The 19,338-nt window shown below is 52.1% G+C and overlaps 1 protein-coding gene and 1 pseudogene across 2 annotated transcripts in view; both read right to left on the bottom strand.

Annotated features, from left to right (window-relative positions):
• Positions 1 to 7,065, bottom strand: part of Itga11 (integrin, alpha 11) — a 92,407-nt gene extending 85,342 nt beyond the window's left edge. For both annotated transcript variants that reach the window (XM_013518950.1, XM_005393676.2), the window contains exon 1: positions 6,912 to 7,065. In XM_013518950.1, coding sequence (XP_013374404.1) covers positions 6,912 to 6,963 — 52 coding nt within the window. In that variant the 5' untranslated portion in view covers positions 6,964 to 7,065. The remainder of the gene's footprint in view (positions 1 to 6,911) is intronic.
• A 5,709-nt stretch (positions 7,066 to 12,774) lies between these two features.
• Positions 12,775 to 19,338, bottom strand: part of LOC102020737 — a 10,616-nt pseudogene continuing 4,052 nt past the window's right edge.

Genomic DNA, 19,338 nt, shown 5'->3' with positions numbered 1-19,338 from the left:
CCTCCTCTGGCCAGGCACTGGTGTGCAGGCTACAGAAGCTAAGCGCGACACAAAAACCCTTGCTCTCATGAGGATAGCATTTTAGGGGACCAGACACAAATGACATGCATAAATAAAGTAGGTCACAATGCTGGGTGATGTTGGATGCCTTGGAGAAGCTGAGGCGGGAGGGAGGAGTGAGGATGCCCGTGTGAGAGCACGCAAGGGAGGTGACACCGAGGCCTCAGCGGGACAGGACACTGGAGGGCACCCTGAAGGAGGGGACTGGTAGAGGAAGTGGCGATTCATAGAGGAAGGAAGGTCAAGTGCAAAGGTCCACGGGTCCTCCTGCTGCTCTGAGGCCCCTGAGCAGAGATGGGAGGGGTCCAGGCCTTTGGGACAAGGATGCCGCCGGAGCTGCCTAGGGTGCAGGGGTGGGCGGGTCCGCACCGAGGACAGCAGCAGGACCAGAGACCATCTTAGTGACAGTTTGGCTGCGTTCCGGCTCCGGGCCGGCCCCGCGGCCGCAGTAAGCACATTCCACAACTGATGTTTGGCTTGTGGTCTGGCCTGGGCCTCTCCATGCTTTCTTCTGCTCTAAGAGGCTTTAAAACCCCAAGTCTGAGTCTCTTTAACTGGGGGGCATGAATCACTGCCGGCCTGGGGTGGGATGTTGGGACACAGGCGCTCGCAGTCACCCGGTCCCCGTGATGGTTCCGGTCAAAATGCTCAGAACGCCACTGGCTTCCAAGGTGCAGGCTGCCGGGGTGCAGACCAGGGTGCAGGCTGCCCAGGGCCACTTCCATCAGCGTCATCCTGGACCACCAAGCCAGCATGCCCCGCACTGACTCAGCCTACCCTCCTGGAGCTGCCTCCCGCTCTCACACCCTCCTCAGGCCACGGGCCCCGTCCTTCTCTGGTTACCCAGCGCTGTTAGACTTTCTACCCCCAGAGAGTCTCTCTCCTTTCATCTCTTGCCTTCAGTGTGGCTCTGGCATCCTGCTGCCTAGGTTGCTGCAGAAGTTGTCCTGTCATTCCACCTCCTTGCCATTGTCCTGTGTCACATCCTACCCCCTCTCTCTTCCCCTCTTGGGAAGCTTCTCCACACACAGATTAGAACATGTCCCTCCCCTCCCTCAAAAACCTTCAATGGCTCCCTTCTGCTACATCCCAGTGGCCCAGTTGGCATTTGGGTTCCTTCTCATTGCCCTGGGCCTGCATCATTCGTGGCAGTCTCCCCCAAAGCACATACCCCAGCATCCTGCAGCTAAACGTTAGGGGGTTCGCCCAGACATGCTCCCTACCCACCTCCCTGCTGCCAGACTAATCCTTGCAGAAAAACCTCCCACCTCCCTGACCCCAGAGTCTTCTATCTGTAGCTCTCTTACAGCCTTTAATACTTCTTGTCTTGTAGGAGTTATTTATTCAAAAATTCCATCGCTCCTGCAAAACCATAAGGTCTCTCTCTCCTCAGCCTTTACTCCCACATGCACACACTGCCGTGCTAGAGCCTTCTTGGCCAGGAGCCTTGCTGGCTCCTCAGTTTTCCCATCCACCTAATGGACACATCAGCCCTGCTTCAGCCTCTCCTGACTGACCAAAGGGACCTATGGGTGTGCTCTTTGCAGGCTGCCACTAGCCCATTTCATGATTTTTCCTTCCCTTCCAGACACCCAGCCCTTTGATCTGTAGAGGGAAAATCAGCCCTGGAAATCTGCACCAGGTGGGTGACGCTGCCAGGGGAAGAAAGCCCCTCTTCAGCTGGAGAAGAGGCAGGAATCCCTTCTCTGTGTCATCCTGTTTGGCATCCTGGAGCATGTTGCTACAGCAACTTGCCTAACTCACCGAACATGCCACGTGGAAAAACCTCTGCCCGTTTTAGAGTGGCAACACCAAGCCACAGGCTGGACTCTCCCACCTTACAGGAAGAGGCTGCCTGGCAGTGCCAGGCTTGGGGACAGCACGTGTGACTGGATGGAGAGGGGCCGGATGGGCTGGACCACGCCAGTGAGTCCCCTGCTTCGCTGGTTTCCGCTGCCAGCAGCCGCCCAGGTGCCAGGCACGCCAGCATCAGCCCTTTATTCTCTGGGCAGGGGAGGGTGCAGCTCAGTTACAACACAAATCCCGTGGGCAGGACACACTGGCTATCAGCACTTACTGGCGCTGTTTGGCAGGAATTAACGGAACAGGCTTGAGACGAGGAACAGGGTTTGATCAGGGGAACAGAAGCCAGGGGGGTGGGGAGCAGAGGCTGCCCAGCCTGGCCCATGAGGATGCGCTGAGTGGAGCTATGGGCATCAGGGACTTGGGGGCAAGGTGGTAGCACTGGCCCTGGGCAGGGGCAGGGGACAGAGAGGCTCTCACGCCACCAGGTATCATGTGAGGACACTCTCACCACGCCACACCAGCATCTTGTATGGAGGCGCCATTAGCGGTCTAGCAAATCTGAGGGGGGACAGTGTGGGCAGACAGGGTGGGTGCTATTTGCACCCCCGTCTCTTTTCCCACAGGTGGCCTCTTTGCAAGGGCATCACACTGTCTTTCATGCCCTCGGGACCCATTATTCCAAACAGAGCATTGCTCGTGGGCGAGAAGCAGCAGCTGTGGGTCAGACAGATGCTGCTGCTGCTGCCTCCTCCTCTACCTGTGACCCTGAGCCGCTCCACACTGGGAACCCGCAGGGCTGTAGCAAGGCCCGAGATGCCAGAAAGTGCTGGACAGGGTACCTGGTGTCAGTCAGACAATGATGGGGAGGGCAGTGACCGTCTCTGTGAACGGAGGGCTTCCTGGGGGCCAGGTGGTGTCCCGAGCACTTCACACTCTGGGCCGCTAACCTTAGCTTGGGCTGTGAAGTCATTCTTCTACCCATTTTACAGCTGAGGAACTTGAACCCCTGGACCACCCAAACAGAAGGTGTCTGAACCCAGCAGTCCTCCTGGGCCCAAGTCCCCATTGATGACCTGCTGTGTGGTCAGTGTGAGGTGAAAAAATGAGTGACATCTGGTGAAAGTCCCTCCAGCTGAGACCACACACATCTGGGACTCAGGGTTTTTTTTTGCGGGGGGGGGGGGTACTGGGAATCGAACTCAGGACCTTGTGCTTGCCGAGCAGGCGCTTGTGCTGCTGGGCTATATCCCCGGCCCTGGGACTCAGGTTTTAAAGCCACAGGAGGAAAACTCTCCATGGCTCCATTCTGCCTGGTTTACCAGATGGCCAACTCTGGTCTCCCTCCTGTCCTTCTCCCCTTGCTGGTAGCAAACTCCTGGAATCCAGTTAAGAATGTGCAGTTGATGGGGTTGGAGATGGTCCCCCCCTGCTGCCCCAGGACCCCAGCTTTCTCTGGCAAACCCTCCATGCAAACAGCCTGTGGGTATCTTAATTGTCAAGCAGCTGTGGATTCTTGGTGATAGTCTGAGATTTGGAGGGAGGAAGGCCGAGGAAGGGGCAGTAAGTGAGCAATAAAGGGGCCACTTTTGAGATGCAGAAGAGCATTTTTAAGGCTTGTTTTGTAGCTGGCCCTTCCCAAGTCATCCAGAGGCTGTCACTGTCCAGGCAGGATCACCACGGCCCCTTCTCTCCGCAGTTGCACTGCAACAACGATTAGCTAGGACTCCAAAAGGAAGATCTCGAATCCTGAGGTGAGATGTGATGCCTCAAAGTGGGCATTATGGAGAGAAAAAAGTTCCTTAAATCTGAACTCTTTTCTTCATAGCAAGAGCCAAGCCTAGGCAGCTCAGAGCATGGTTTTAGCCTAAGGAATAGGGCATTGCCTCGGGCATAGGGGTGAGGATGGAGGGAGGGCGGAGGTCCACAGGGGACAGGGTGGGACTGAGGTCCTCAGACGAAGTGGTGGGAAGGGCAAGGAGATCTGCGGTCCAAGGTAGGAGAGAGATGAGGAGTGCTGGGTAGGTAGAAAGAGGTGAGACTGCGCCCCAGCTCTAGGACCCCCGCCTGCCTGCGGTGTGGAGGGCTCCAGAGGCTCCTCAGCTCCTGGTGGCGGAGGAGCTTGGCTGAGACTCCCCCAGCAAAGTGGACAAAGGAAGTCACAATGACAACGACAAAGAGCACCTCCTCCTCTGCTTCCCAAGCTGGAGAGCAGGGCGTGGACCTTGACAGATCCATGGTGCCTGGCTTTGTGATTTTCCATATGAAGTTTTCCTGTTCAGTAGGATCCCACCCACCAGCATAGCACCGTAGGACCAAGCTGAAGGAAGCGTTTGGCCCCTCGCTCAGGACAACCTCAACGGTGAAGCCACCTTAGCTTTCACTGCGATCCACACCTTGGTGGGGTAGAGCTAAGTAAGTTTACTGGGGCCTCGGTGCATTTGACACACCTTTCGTAGGCGTCTCTTATGGACTTGACTTGGAAAGTACATGCCCGTGCACCCTTAGGTCTTTCCACCCATGACGCGACCGAGGAGACAGACAACCTCCCCGAGTGCTTTAGTACCTGCCAGGCTCTCTCCACGCACTGGGTGTACATTTGCTCACTTCATCCTTGTGACAACGATAAATTCTATTATGTTCCCTACTTTGCACGAGAGGAAATTGAGGCACAAAGAGGAACAGTAACTGGTGAGGGGCACACAGCCCTAACTGGCAGACCCCAGGCCAATCCCAGGCAGCGAGACTCCAGGGCCTTCCTTCTAAAGGCCGGCTATAAACTCCTTTGGATTTGTTTGCTTCTTGTGGGGGGCTTTTTTGATGGTTGTGCCTACCCCTCCCCCTTATCCAGTCTGCAACAGGAACTGCAGAAGGGTAGGGACCCTGAACTCCGAACGGCCTTTGTGAGGACTTGCTCCCAACCTGGCCTCTCGAGGGTCCCTGGTCCCGTCCACCTGAGTCATCGTCCAAGGGCAAGCTTGCCCATGACCTGGGGAACGACCTAACTGAGTCTGAGCGCCCTCCACTCTCAGGAGTCCAGACTGACCAGTCACCTTTGTGGTCTTAAACAGTCATCTTTTTGTTCCTTAATTAGTCCCAGGAGGGCTGGGCATGGCAGTACAAGCCTGTAATTCCAGCTCTCTGGGAGGTTGAGGCAGGAGGATAGCAAATTTGAGCCCAGCCAGACCCCGTCTCAAAAAATGAATAAATAAAATAAAATAAAATAAAACGAGGGCTGGCAAGATAGCTCAGTGTGAAGGCCTTGGGTTTAATCTCTGAGATCCGCAAAGCAGCAACTCAGCAAACAATACAAAACCAAACAACCAGTCCCAGGAGACAGCCCCCTACAATACGAACAGGCTCACTTTAAATCCCCCCTGCTCCATACTATTCTGTTCAAATTCCGGCTCCTCCTCCAGGAAGCCTCCCCAGCTTAGCCAGCTCATGCTGAGCTTCTGTATCTGAGCGCTGCCCCCAGCATCTCCTCGCCATTCCCTGGAGCTTCTGTTTTGCCGCCCCTGGTCTTGCCTTGTCCTCTGGCTGCACATGTGCCTGGCCCCACCCCCCGCTCCTTGAGAGCAGATGTTGCTCCCACATTGATTGATATGTTTAATGAATCCCACATTTCAAAAACCCAGACTGACCGGACGCAACGCAGCGGTGGTTTTCTCCATAGAGAGGGAGCTCTGAGTCACAGATCCTGTCTTCAGAGGCCCTTTGCTGCCACTGGCCTTCACTCCTGCCCTTCTGCGACGACAACATCACCCCCAACCCCTGAATGAGCCGCACCGTGCACCAAGCCTGTAGGCTTTTCTTACTCTGCCCCAAGCATGCTGACAGCTTGAGGACTCAGAACCCTCCTCCATTGTCCCCCCAGGGGAACCTGTTGGAGAAGCTGTGTAAGGAACCGTGCAGGGCTCTGTGGCCCTGGGTGGCAGAGGCAGGTCTCAGTCCCAAGCCTTTGCTGTCCCCAGCCTCTGAGGCAGCCCCTTGAGCTCAGGTCCTGGAGTCTCACAGAAGCTCATCCTCTGTGTGTGGCTGGATCTCTGGTGCTCTGAGGACAGCCCTGAAACCCTCTGTTCTGCTGAAAGCACCAGAGCGGGCTTGGTCCACTGCAGCTGGTTCCTAGATGGCCTGGCCTGGTGGCCCTTCGTCCTGGCCTTCCTCAAGCTCCAAATTCAAGCAGTGGGCTTGCTTTTAGCTGTGACTCTGCCATCTGCCCGAGTCCCACCAGCCCGCGCCCCTTGCAGCGGCAGACCTTCCCGTGCACTTGTTTCCCGAGGGGGCCCACTGCCGAGGGTGAGGGCGGACTGGGGGTCTCCACCTGTGCTTCTGAAAGCACCTCTGCTGCTGCCACCGCACCTGACCCCCGCTGCTGACCCCGGCCTCTCCCCGTGAGCCCGGGGTGCCCCAGTGCCCAGAGCCCGCATGCCCGGGAGCGCTTTAGGCAATTAGACCACTACTGCTTCCCGGGCTTGTTGAATAATTGCCTAATTCCAAACATCAGTCGGTCAGGCGCTGCCCTGTCCGTTCAGGTTACTTTCCCCGCGATCCGGGACTGCAGGGCCCCGGCCACAAGGGCTCGACACCGCCCGGGAGCCGAATGCCCTGGAGCTCCATTGGGTCCCCAGCTAGAAGGGCTCTGAGCAGCAGCGCTCGGCCTCAGGTCTCCCCAGTTTGGAGGCGGCGTGCCGGGCTCTCCAACTTCGGGGCGCTCCGCCCTCCCTCCCGGCCCGGGCTGCGTTCCCTCTGTGCTCCTGGATGCCCGAGCTCCCGGCCGGTGCCCCAGAACCGCAGGTGGTGCCCCAGCCCTGGCGGCGCTCTTCGCCTCTCCCCAGACGCACGGGCGTCGGGGCTCCCAGTCGCCCTCCTTGGAGGGAGTTGGGGGGGCCGCCGCGCTGCAGTCGGTTCCGGGGAACCCGGGTCCCCGCGAGCAGCCAGGTCCCACCCCGGGAGGCGCGTCGCGTCCCGCTCCTGGCACCGGGACCCGAGGCTCCGGCGGGCAGGGGGCGACTCACAGTGTCAAGGGGAGGCAAGGGGACAAGTACCTGGCCACAGGCTGAGCGCCCAGGCCACCACGAGGCCCCGGGGCAGGTCCATGGCCGCGCGGCGGGGTCGGTCGGGTCGGTGCGGGCGGCGAGCGGAGCCTCAGGGCGCGGCGCCTCGAGCCTCTCTGCTGTCGGGCGCCCGGCTCCCGGCGGCGCGGAGGAAGTGGGAGGGCAGAGCGCTGGGAGGGGCGCGGACACCGCGGCCGCCTGGCTCCCGCCCAGACCCGGCCCCTCTGCCACCTGGGCCGAAGGCGGGCTGCGGCCTCCACGCGCTCCCCGCTTGGCCCCTTCTCACCCCGCGAGCCCCCAGCCCCCGCTCCTGGGACCTCTCACCCACGTGGCACCTGCGTCCCCGTCACCATCGCCATCACCAAAGCTGACCAGGCAAAGTAGTGTATGGTTCTGACTCCCAGGGGAAGCGGCTTCCCAAAGCCGGGAGGGCGGGCAGGGAACCTTCGGTGACCGAGACACCCTCTGCTCCGTCTCCCTGAGCAGAAGTCTGTCCCTTCCTCATCAGCCATCAGCCATCCACCGTCGGAGACATCCCCTCTGTCTCTCTGCACCGGGGGGGCTTGAAATGTCGAGGTCACAGTGTTTCTTGTGACCCTGGATCCATGCAGGCCCCCTCCACCTGTTCACGCCCCCACGACTAGGGCATTGGGAAGCATCTAGGAAGAAGGGGACCCGCTTGTCCCGGAAGCAGGACACCTACTTCCCAGTCCTGTGATCACACGCGGTTCCCTTCAATGCACACTTATTGCAGGCTCTTTGAATCTGGCCCTGGCTACTGTTTTTGCATGTGGTGCCTGGCCTGGGTCTTTCTCAGGACAGTGCCGGTCCCCACCAGCCAGGTCCTGAGACGCAGGCTCACTGTATGTCAGAGAGGGTTCCTGGGCATCAGTGGATGTGATCATTGAACTTTTCTAGCTTTGAAATCGGTTTCACAGATGAGCACTCAACCCCCAGCCCCCAGGAGCAGAGGAGGGGCTGAGGGATGGATGAGTATATCCGGGCACTGGGGGGGGGGGCACCCGGAGGGGTACAGTTTTCTGCTGGAGAGACTGGAAGGGCGCCCAGAGGAGGTGACACTCAGAGGGGGCCCTAAGCACCAGCTGAGTTTTGGGATTATGTTTGCCTCCCCAACACATACCCTTTTTCTTGATCACACCCTGGTTTTTACTTTATACTCTCTTCTCCCACTTAGCCACATAGCAGGGGAAGCTGATTCCATCCTGGATGTGTGTGTGTATGTGACAGACAGAGAGTGAGAGAGGCATGTGGATGTGGTTTAGAGTTTAGGCTGAAATGAATCAGTGTGGCCATCCCTTGGCCAAAGTTTCAGAAGACCAATATGACGAAGAACAGTTTTCTCGCTCCTCTAAAAGAGCCCTTGATAAAAAGGAATTTGCTCTGTGTCTTCCCTGCTACCTTCTCCTTCTCTCCCAGACTTGGAAGCTGACTCAGGGTCGTGTGGACAAGGGGATCCGGCCTCGGATGCAGGGAGATGCTAGACGAGAAGTGGAGAGGCCAAGGCCCAGGACCTTGCGAGCCCTGGCTCACTCAAGCCACCCTCTGAGCACTTTCTAATTACGGGACCAGCTTAAGCCACCTTGAGTCAGGATGCTGGGGACCTGGACTGTGATGACAAACAACAGCCATCTGATAGGCTGCCACCCGCTTCCCTGCCTCGCTGTCCCCATGGTGCCCAGACCCTAAGGGCATCGGGAATGACGCACGGTGGTTGTGAGAGCTCCAATCCCCCCGCTGGGCACCCTGGGCCACTCCGATGGGTCGGTCGTCTGCGTGGCCATAGTCTTGCTGGTAGCTGTCCTACCCTTTGGGAGCTGTCCTCTCCGGCCGGGCGTCCTGAGTGCTGTGAGTGTGCTGCTCACACAGGATGGGGGAAGAGGTGTCCCTGTACTTGTCCATTCGACACCTACTTGGGGACCTCCTATGCCCCATGCTCTGCAAGAAGCCTGAGCAGGAGGAGCTGCGACAGGGCCCAGCAGGTGAGACGTGACCTCACGGTTATTTACTCCATCATCCTTTATTATTCATGAGCTTACTTAAGTCAGTCCTCATTTCATCATCAGTAAACGTCATTGAAACCACACAAGGTGTCAGGGTGTGGGTGATAAGTCCAGACTCTAAGCCTGGGGACGTTCAGAGTATTGGACGAAGCGCTCTGTGGAAGCCCGAATGAGGGGTGATGAGAGTACTAATAACCCTTCCCACGTACACAGTGTATTCATTATATATATATATATATAATTTTTGGTCTGGTATCGGGGATCGAACTCAGACCTTGCACTTGCTGGCCAGGCGCCGTGCTGCTGAGCTAAATCCCCAGCCCCTCATTTTATATTTTAATTGAGATTTAGTGCCATAGAATTCTCCATGCCATTCAGTGGTTCTCAGTCTGCTCACAAGGCTGTGTAACCGTCGCCACTAACCTCACAGCCTTTCCATCACCCCCTAAAGAAACCCGGGACCCCTGAGCAGCCACGCCCCTTCCTTCATCCCAGCCCCTGGCAGCTACCAGTCTGCTTCCTGTCTCCACGGAGCTGCCGATTCTGGACATTTCATGGCAATGGCATCATCCCTTACAAGGGCTTTTATGTCTGCCAGCTCGATGCGCTGTTTCAGCATCAGCATTTCATTCTTCTTTATTACCAAGTAACATTCCATGGTGTGGATAGGCCTCGGGTTGTTTACCCATTCCTCAGGTGATGTTTATTTGGAGATTTCCACTTTGGGTGCTTATGCAGAACCCTGCTATGAAGATTTGCGTAAGAGTTTTTGTGTGAACATCTGCTTCCAATTCTCTTGGGTACATGCAGTAATGTTTGGTATGACAACCAGTCCTGTATAGGATGGTGATCCCATATATCCTGTGCTGTGTAGATTTGTGTGAGTAGCACTGTGATATTTGTACAATGATGGAATCACCCCGCAACACGCTTCACAGAACTGTCTCCATCTCTAAGTGACATGTGATTACCTAGGAGTGGCATTGCTGGGTCACGTAATAATTTTATGTGTGATGGTTTGAGGAGCTCTTGCAGTTTCCCAAGTTGTACCATTTTATATTCACACTAGCAATATGTGACTGCTGTTTGGAGTATTTCACTTTATTTTTGAAATCCCTTTCACACCCATGACTTCATTTAATTCCAACTCCCCTGCAAGGAATTATGTCTATCTTTTTTTTGAGACAGGGTCTCACTATACAGTTCAAGCTGGCCTTGAGCTCACTTTGTAGCCCAAGTTGGCCTTGAACTCGCAATGACCCTCCTGCCTCAGCCTCCCGAGTGCTGGGATTACAGGCATGAGCCACCATGCCCGGCTATGTCCATTATTTACAGGTGAAGGGATGGTATAGGTGAGGATTCTTTCAGTTACAAGGGACAAAACTCAACAATGAAGAAGGAGTATAGAATCTCAGATAACTGGGATGTGCCAAGGTGTTCTGGCTGCAGGTACAGCTGGATCAAGGGTCTCAAATGAATGTCACTGTTTTCTTTCTGTCTTCTCTTAGTCTTTCTTCATTCTCTTCTCCTTTCCTACAGCAGGCAGGGTTTCTCTGCCTGTCTAGAGAGATGGCAGGCAGCAGCCACAAGCTTATACTGTACAGATTCTAAAAGGAGAGAAGTGGCTTCCTTCTTAATCCAGCAGAGAAGTCCGGAGCTTTGGTTCATGTCTGCCCTGCACAAATCACAGTGTCTGGAGGACATGGTATTATAATTGGCCCAGTGTGGGACACACCCAGCCCTGAGGAGTTGGGAGGAGAAGGGCACAGACAGCTCCACTGGGGCCACGCATTGTGGGAGAGGAGCTCCCCCAGGAACTGGGAAAAGAGGATGGCGAAGTGCTCTGGACAGACAAACCCATAATCGCTAAGTCCACTCCAAAGGTCTAAGCTCAAAGCGGCAGCAGATTCACTCAAATGCCCCAGCACCTGTCTGGCCGAACTTCAACAGGGCCGGGGTCTGAGTGCGGCCACAGGTCCCAGGCAAGGTTCCTGGATTTCAAAGGGAGAAATGGTACTGATGGGCCCCCCTAGCTCTGTCTTGAACCCCCTGCCTCATTTTCTCCAACTTGCCTCTCTCTTTGCCCTCTAGGTGCCTCTCTCTTTCCTACTGCCTTGATCTTTCTCTCTGCTCTCTCCTCTGTGTTCCCGGGGTCCTCCAAATGCAGCCGCTGTCCACATCAGCTCGAGGGCCCCACCTGGAGGCCCCACCTGGAGGCCCCACCTGGCTTCCAGGCTCCTTTTTTGACTACAGCCTCCCCATCCCTTCTCCAGCTGACCCCCTCCCTGTACCATCCCTTAGTCTGTGCTCAGGAAATACAAACTCTTTTCTATTTTTTTAAACATAAAGTTAAGCAAACTTATAGTTACTGGGAAGCTACGTCTCATGCCAAGAAATGATACAATACATTCCAAAGCCAAAAAAAAAAAAAAAAAAAAAAAGTAGACATGAAAGCCACCAGATTGCATTTGTTATCTGCAGTTTGAATGATGTGAATGCCGTTCTGGGCCAAGAACGTGTGTGATGGAAGGTGGCCCTGCCGGTCACGCACAGATGGGCTTAGAGGACTTCCCATGATTTTGGTCTGTCCCACCAAGTCTCATCCCTGCCAACAAAATGAACAAGGTTAACCCTGAAGAAATGCATCTATCCCAGTAGCTTGCGTGGGTTACCCCGGCCACTTTCTCCTTCAGGCCCAACTGGTGGAGCCAGGAAGCACCCTGTTCTTCCTGACCCTGTGTTGAGCCAAGTCTTATTCCTGTTGCTGAGGACCAGGGACTGATGTTTCGAATGCAAGCAGACCCTGCACACAACCTGTGTTGAACCCAGGAAGTTACTTTGTGACCTCCCTTCCCAAGCCACAAGTATGTCCAGCATTTGCAATAAAGATACCAAAAGGATGGTGGGTGGCCTCCCCACAGACAGGCACGCAGGAAGGAGAGGGAATCAGCCCTTGGAAGAACAGTGTGTCAGAGGGTAGAAGAGCGTGCAAACTACCTTACACGACTATAGGTTCCCAGCAACATCCTTGTTGAGGAGCCGAGGAGGGCCTTAGATGGACTAAAGGCTTGACACTGGGTCTGACTAGAAAGCCACATCACAAACGAACTCATGAATGGAGTGCTATTCAGCCGTAAAGAGGGATAAATCTGAGTCACTTATGAGAAAATGGACGCACCTGGAGACCATCATGCGAAGTGAAATACATCAGACCGGGAAGGTTAAGTGTTGCACGGTTTCCTCTTACAGCAGAAACATGGAGTATAAAGAATCTAAAGAGCGAAATAAAAGACAGAAGAGAGGAAAGAGGGAGACAGACGTTTTGGAGAGGGGAAGGATCCTGGGGATGGGTGTAGACAGGAGAGGGAGAGGCGAAGAGGAAGGAAGAGGATCAAGATGTGGCTGGTGTCCGGACCAGCTCCCTAAGATGAAACGCATTTATTATGCATCGCAAGCATATACTAATCATTTTTTTTTGTTATTCAAATAAAACTTTAATGACTTCAGTTCAATACTACTGAAAAAGTGGTGTCACGAAAGAGTATTTCCTACCAAGTTTCAATGCACAGACTTGCGGGCCATTTCTGAGCAGAGGCATCATTCCTACTAAGTATTCAGCTTGTTAGCTAGGGTGACTGACAGTATCCTGGCAGGACAGAGGATGAGGAGTGGTCGGCCCAGAGAACTTGGCTAAGAGAGGAAAACAACGCAACCAGCAAAGTAGCTACAGATACGAGTAACATAAAAATATAACTCCACACATCCGTGTCTTAAATTATTAGGAAAAAAATACAGGTAAAGTTATAGCAAATACAATCTTGACAGGTTTGGATAACTTTATTTGCGTTTCATGGTCATTTCTTAAGGCCTCTATCCAATGAAACCATTTAAAAAGCTCTACGAGGAATGGAATTTCAGGTGTCTCTGACAATTTTCTTTAAAAAAAAGGAAAGAAAAAGCTTAAATTTCTGAAGGAGCAAGATTCACTTTTGTAGGTGGAGGACCCTCTTCCTCATGATCTTCAGTGTGAGATCTAACAAGCACAAGAGAGGACGCCGAGTGTCTGCTTAGCTTCTGTTCATTCATAAACTCCAAGTCTCCATAGCTTCTCAGGGTCTCAGAGGAAACGTACTGCTCCACAGCTGTAGCAACAGCTGTGCAGCAGACCCAGAGCCGGACCATCGCTGACAGGATGAGAGTCATGGTTAGAATCCACCCAGAGTTCAGAGAGAGGCATCTTCAAAATCCATCCCTTTCTTCATCTTCAAGATAGCTCCTGTGTGCTTGCGAGCTTCTCGGGCGCAGATGGGACATTTTGCTTAGAGACAGTTCTCTCAAGTTTGTAGGCCCCTGTTCCAACTGAGGCTTAGGCTGAAATATAACTATTTTTCCGTCATCAGCTTGGAGATAGAAAGCCCAGGAAGAGGTGAGGAAGCTCTGCGCAGAGTCCATCGTGTCACTCCTGAAGGACCGCACCAGCGTCAGAGGGAAGAGCGGATGCACTTTTGGCGTCAGGAACATAAGTTGTTCCTGTCTCAACTCAGCGAATGGCAGCTAATTCTGGCAACCAAGCTTTTCGAGCAGATTGCTCATCAGATTGGGAACAGGCTTCCGTACATACAAATTCTCACTCCAGTTTGGTCCGATTTAATCCAATTCCATCGTCCACAAACACAAATTGAAAGCAGCCTGCCACTTCTCTGACAGGCACACAACTCCTCTCCCTTGGGGTAGGTGTGTAAGGGCTACGTCAGCTGACGGGCCCCGTGGCAGGACGCTGTATCGCCCAAGACTGCTTCGGCCAACGCAGTCCCTGAGCCTCCGGCCAGGGCCATGGTCAGAAGCAGCAGCGGTGGGAGCCCTAGCTGGGTCCGGATCCAGAGGTTCCTCTTCGGTGCCGCCATCTTGTTTCCTCTGTCTCCGTGGTTCAGCCGGTTGCTGTTTTCTCTTCAGGTTTTACCTCCTTCCGGGGCCAGCCCCTTTCTTAGCCTTGCTCCTAATCATTTTTTTTTTTTTTTTTAAAAGAAAGACGAAAACACCGCTGCATATGAGCACTTACATGGGCTAAATAAATGTGACCCTGACCTAGGAGTGGTGGCCGCACGCACGTTACTCATCAAAACAGCAGCTCTCATTGACTCAACCCATGTTGAGGGGGACCCACTCCTTCTATCCCTTCCCGTCCCCCCTTTGCAATCCGACACAGTGGTATAACGACTTCCCGCCTTTTCCAGATGAAGAGCTTGAGGCTCAGGCAGGTGCGGGCTCAGAACTCACGAAAGGGAGACCCAGGATTTGAACTTGGTCTTGCCTGATCCTGGATTCTGAGTTCTAGCCATAGGACTTCATCCAGTGCTTCGTGGTGTTGGGTGGTGAGTGGGACTGTGATGAGGGCTGTGTCAGAGAAGGAGGTGGCACTGGAGTGGGCCATGAAGCTAGGAGCTTTTCGGGAGGGAAGTGCAGGTGCCCTAGAGTCTGTAAAAAAGCGACAGTTCAAACTGCACCAGGGACCAGGGAGCAGCGGAGGTGGCAGATGTATGGAAACAGAATGAACCCAAGCTTTGGGCCCCTCCCTTCCAGGCCCAGCTCCCTCTTGTGCTCACAGGGAAACGGTGTTTGCCCGCAGCTCCTGACTCCTAAGTGAGCCTCTCAGGAGTCACCTTTTGGTCTGAGTTTGGCCGACCTAATGTCGCTCTATGAGCAGAGAAGGAAAGGCCAGATTTGTCTGCATGGAGAGACACGAGCATACACATGTGGCTGCATGCACACACACGCACCAGCAGTCAGTAACACTCTGCAGGTCCAGCACAACCCAAATCCACGTTAAACAGGAGAAATACCCCTCCTCCTACGGAAGCCGCAAGTGTCAGGTGGCCTGTGCCTCTTGACAGTGCCCTTCCCGTTATTCCTGAGTCGCTTTGGCTCTTTCTACCACTTCAGATGATGCCCAAGGGTGGCGAGTCATCCAGCCGCGCCCGAAACGCCAGGAGCAGAGCCCTGGAAGGACACTCCTGGGCAACCTGAGGGCTCACAGCTGCAACTTCCCCATTTTCTTCCTTTTCTGTAATTTAGGGGTCTGTCGAATGCTGAAGAGGCAAGTCCTGGGATTTTGTAGGAGTGAGGGAGCGACAAAGAGGTAAGTAGCAAAGTCATTCTGGGCCAAATGACAGGGGACTTTTGACATCACAGCGAGGAGTGGCCTTCATAGGACGGGTAATGAGAAACCTTCAGGGGTTTTAGGGAAGATGAGTCTTCAACCTCTAGCCACAAGCCAGGAGATACTCTCTGCCTCCGGAGTCTTCTCCGAGAGCTACGAGGGCTGAGGACTTAACTGGAGTAGCCCTGGGCTGATGGCCGGGAGCTGCTCCTAACCTTCGGGGGGATGTCCTCAGCCGGAGGGCTGCTCAGGGATTTCTGAACATCCCGAGTTGCATAACTGATCTTGGAAGCAAAAGAGGAGAAGCGACAAGAGCAGAGCCCAAGACAAACCATAAAAAATGTTCGTGATGGCCTGACCAGTGATGAAACCCACTATCTAATCTCTGTCTCTGGCCAGACTTGCGGGTTCACCTCCCTAAGCCAGTGGCCAGGACAGAAAACGGACTGCACCTCCCTTTGCCTTCCCTCCTGCCGCGGGATGGAGGCGCTGGCATTGTCCCTTTCATCAAACGCCTGCCAGGCTGGGGCAGTCACCGGCGGGAGCCCGCTTGGGGACGTCTCTGTTGTCCACGCTGCTTCTGCAGAGGATGCCTGCGGCTCTCCCGGGGAGGTCAGCCCAGCCTGCCCCAGCTGCTGCTGCTTAGGCCCAAGCACGGACTGGATGTAAACAGCTCCCAGGCAGTCTGCAGCTGGGGCAGAGGCTAAGTAGGCTAGCGCAGGGAGAGGGAATGTTTTCATTCGTGTTTGGGTAAGATGCTTCTGTGAGCATTTTTCCTCTGCTGAGTGTTAGAGAGAAAAAAATGGGCACGTGTGGGACCTCAGTCCTCCCGAGAACTTTCCCTCTGAAGGAGGCCAGAGCTCAAGCATCGCGAGGCGGGTGATTACAAGAGACACACAGGTGACTTGGTCTTTGGTCATGGCAAGTGGCTGAGGCCCCTGGGGTTGTTCTTGAGGCTTTGGGGTAGGGAATATACTGGTTCAAAGTGGGCATTGGGGTCCTTGATGGGCACCCCAGCCTCACTCCTCCACATCTGGAGGATTTGCTATTTTCAATCATTTCACTACCACCGATAAAAAGAAAATAAAACAACAGGCTCTTATAGAACACTGAAGTCTGCAAGTACCTGTAAGTCTAGGCCAGTGCCAAACACAGTGCTAACTAAGCCCTTAGCATACGTTAGATCAACTCAGTGAATAAGCACTGAGTGAAGGAAGTCTGTGCTACTATTACTGCCATTTTACAGACAAGAAAACTGAGGCACACAGGAGAGCATTACTTGTTGGAGGACTCACCTCTGGTGCAGGGTGGGGCCTGGGATGACCTTAGGCAGTCTGGCTGCAGAGTGCTTGACCCCTTGTCCCAGTGATTGCTGTGAACAGTAGATGAAATGCAGTTTATAAAGGATGTGGAACCGTACTTGCCCCATGGCAAGCTCTCGATATATGTCAGCTTTTATTATTACCGCGCAACGCAGCATAGAACAGGTCAGTCAACTACTCACGTCGTTGGAGATCCTTAACAACGCCTGGCGTTCATTTAGCTCTGCATGGAATTCAAAGTGCTTTTCCAGTTAGGGCTCCTATAACCTCCTGCAGCGCCTGAGGGCAGAGGGGCAGTGTAGATCGGGCATGCGCAGGCCAGTGACTGCACAGGGTCCCGCACCAGCTCTACGGTCATCCCATCCCCAGCGAGTCTGCACCGACACCCGGGAGACTTAATCGCACCGTGTGGGCTGAGAAAATGCTGAAGGACCATCAGTATGTGACCTTTTACCGTGTTTAACTCAGATTCTATAAACATTTTATGTTTGACTCTAACAACTGTAATACAACAATTGATTGATTCTTTCTATCCTACCTTTTTGTAGCAGAAATCCAAAGGGGATTAAAACAAAAGCAGGCCACGAACTCCTAAGATCACCTAAAATAGCTTAAAAATAAAAATAGCAGACGAGGGGCTGGGGATTTAGCTCAGCGGCAAAAGCGCCTGCCTGGCAAGCTCAAGGTCGTGAGTTCGGTTCCCGGTACCGGAGAAAAACAAAAAAACAAACAAAAAAAACAAAACAAACAAACAAAAAAATAGCAGACCAAAGGTTAAATAGAACCTAATGTTTGAACGTCAGCTTCCAGTTTATGAATAAGTGTGATCTCATTTCAACCTCATGACAATTCATTACTGGACATAACTGTGCTATAAAACTTGAGTTTAGGAGAATTACTCTACTAGAGAATAGTGTGGTTATGCCGCAAGTTGCCCTTACTAAGTTTTGCCTGAGTGGTTTTTTCAGTTGCCAGGAGAGTTTGTGTTACTGTCTCCTATTATGACTTAGTAAAAGACTCTGAATATAGAATTAGTGGTTTCTCTTTTTCCTTTCCTTTCCTTTCCTTTCCTTTCCTTTCCTTTCCTTTCCTTTCCTTTCCTTTCCTTTCCTTCCTTCGCCTTCCCTTTTCCCTTCATCCCTTCATCCCTCCCTTCCTCCTTTCCTTCCTTCCTTCCTTCCTTCCTTCCTTCCTTCCTTCCTTCCTTCCTCCCTTCTCCACATTTGGACTTTCCCAGAGTGTCCTATACATCTGCAATGGTTAATTTTAGGTGTCAGCTTGTCTGAAGAAAGGGACACCCAGACAGCTGATAAAGCTTTCTTTCTGGGAGGAACGCTTGGTTTCAAATTTCAGCCCTCATATTTATTATTTTGTGACTTTGGCCGAGTTACTGATGGTCTTGGTGTTTCAGAATTCTCATCTAGCGTGTGAGAGTACCTACCTCATGTGAGTATTGTGAAGTATAAGTGAGCAAATACATGTGAAGTGTCTGGAAAGGTGCTGGGCACATACTAGCTCAGTGCTGTTGCTTATATGAAATAAAAACAAAAATGACCTTCCACAAAGATTGCAGAATTGTAGCTGTCCTTATAATTCTGTGTATTTTTCCTTTGTAGATTTTTGAGGCTAAGTTGTTTGGTGCATACAAATTTAGGATCATCATACCTTCTTAGTGACTTGAATCTTTTATTTACTGCTTTAGCAATGTCTTTTGCCTTAAAATCTACTTTATGTGATATTGACACAGTTTCATTGGTTTTTTTTGGTTAGTGTATGCATGGGCTCTCATTTGCTATTCTTTCTTTTCAACTTTTGTGTGTGGATTTTTGTCTGGATTTTAGATATACCCATGGTAGTAGCATTCAGTTGTTTTTAAATTCAGTATGTTGAAGTTTGCTCTTTAATTGGAGCACTTAGTGTATTTACACTTAATTTAATTATCTCTATACTTGATTTAAGTCTACTGTCTTACTACTTTCTATTTGTCATGCCAGATTTACAAGTATGTTCCTTTTTCTCTGTTTCTTTTGGGCAAATTATTTAAAATTATCCTATTTCCCCTCTGTTAAGTTGGAAGTTCTAAACCCATCTGCTGCTCTTTAATGATTTTCTACAGATTCCAGCATACCTGTTTGATTTGTGAAACTCTAATATGGAGCACTATTGTTCTCCCTTCAGGCAGTGCATGGGCTACCAACCATCTGTATGGTGGCTGCTAACCTCCTGTTTCCTATAAAATTGTTTTTGTTTATCCTCTTTATATTTTCAACATTGTGGGGCATAATTTTCGTAGCTGATCAACATTTAGATTTATCCACATATTTAAAATTTTGATTGCTTTTCCTGGTCCTTTGACTTTCCATATGGTGTCATTTTCCTTCTGTCAGAAGGGAGAATGCTGTTTACAATTCCTTTGGGACTGGATTTTATGGTGTGAAGTTTTCTCATTTTTTTGTTTATATGAAAGTATCACTATTTTACTTTTATTCCTAAAAGATGTTTTCTCTGGGCACAGAACTCTCGCTTAGCATTGTTTTTCCCCCTGCTTAGCACACTGGAACTATCTATCATTCCATTGCCTTCTGATTCTTGTTGTTTCTGCAGCGAAGTCAGTTGTCAGTTTCATCATTGTGCCTTTGGAAGTAAAATGCGTTTTTCTTCCCTACACCTGGTTTTAAGATTTTTATTTTGTTTTTGAGATATTTTACCATGTTGTAGATTGATTTTTATTTACTCTTATGAGGTTAATTTGGATTCATTTACCTTGGAACTTCAGGCTTTTGTCAGTTTTGGAAATTGTTCTCACCATCTCTGCAAGTGTTTTTCTTCTTCTTCTTCTTCTTCTTCTTCTTCTTCTTCTTCTTCTTCTTCTTCTTCTTCTTCTTCTTCTTCTTCTTCTTCTTCTTCTTCTTCTTCTT

This window comes from Chinchilla lanigera, unplaced genomic scaffold (genome assembly GCF_000276665.1).
Source record: "Chinchilla lanigera isolate Chin_1 unplaced genomic scaffold, ChiLan1.0 scaffold00049, whole genome shotgun sequence".
Taxonomy (NCBI): domain Eukaryota; kingdom Metazoa; phylum Chordata; class Mammalia; order Rodentia; family Chinchillidae; genus Chinchilla; species Chinchilla lanigera.
The sequence above is the reverse complement of the archived record's forward strand: the minus strand, read 5'-3'. Positions and strand labels throughout refer to the sequence as shown.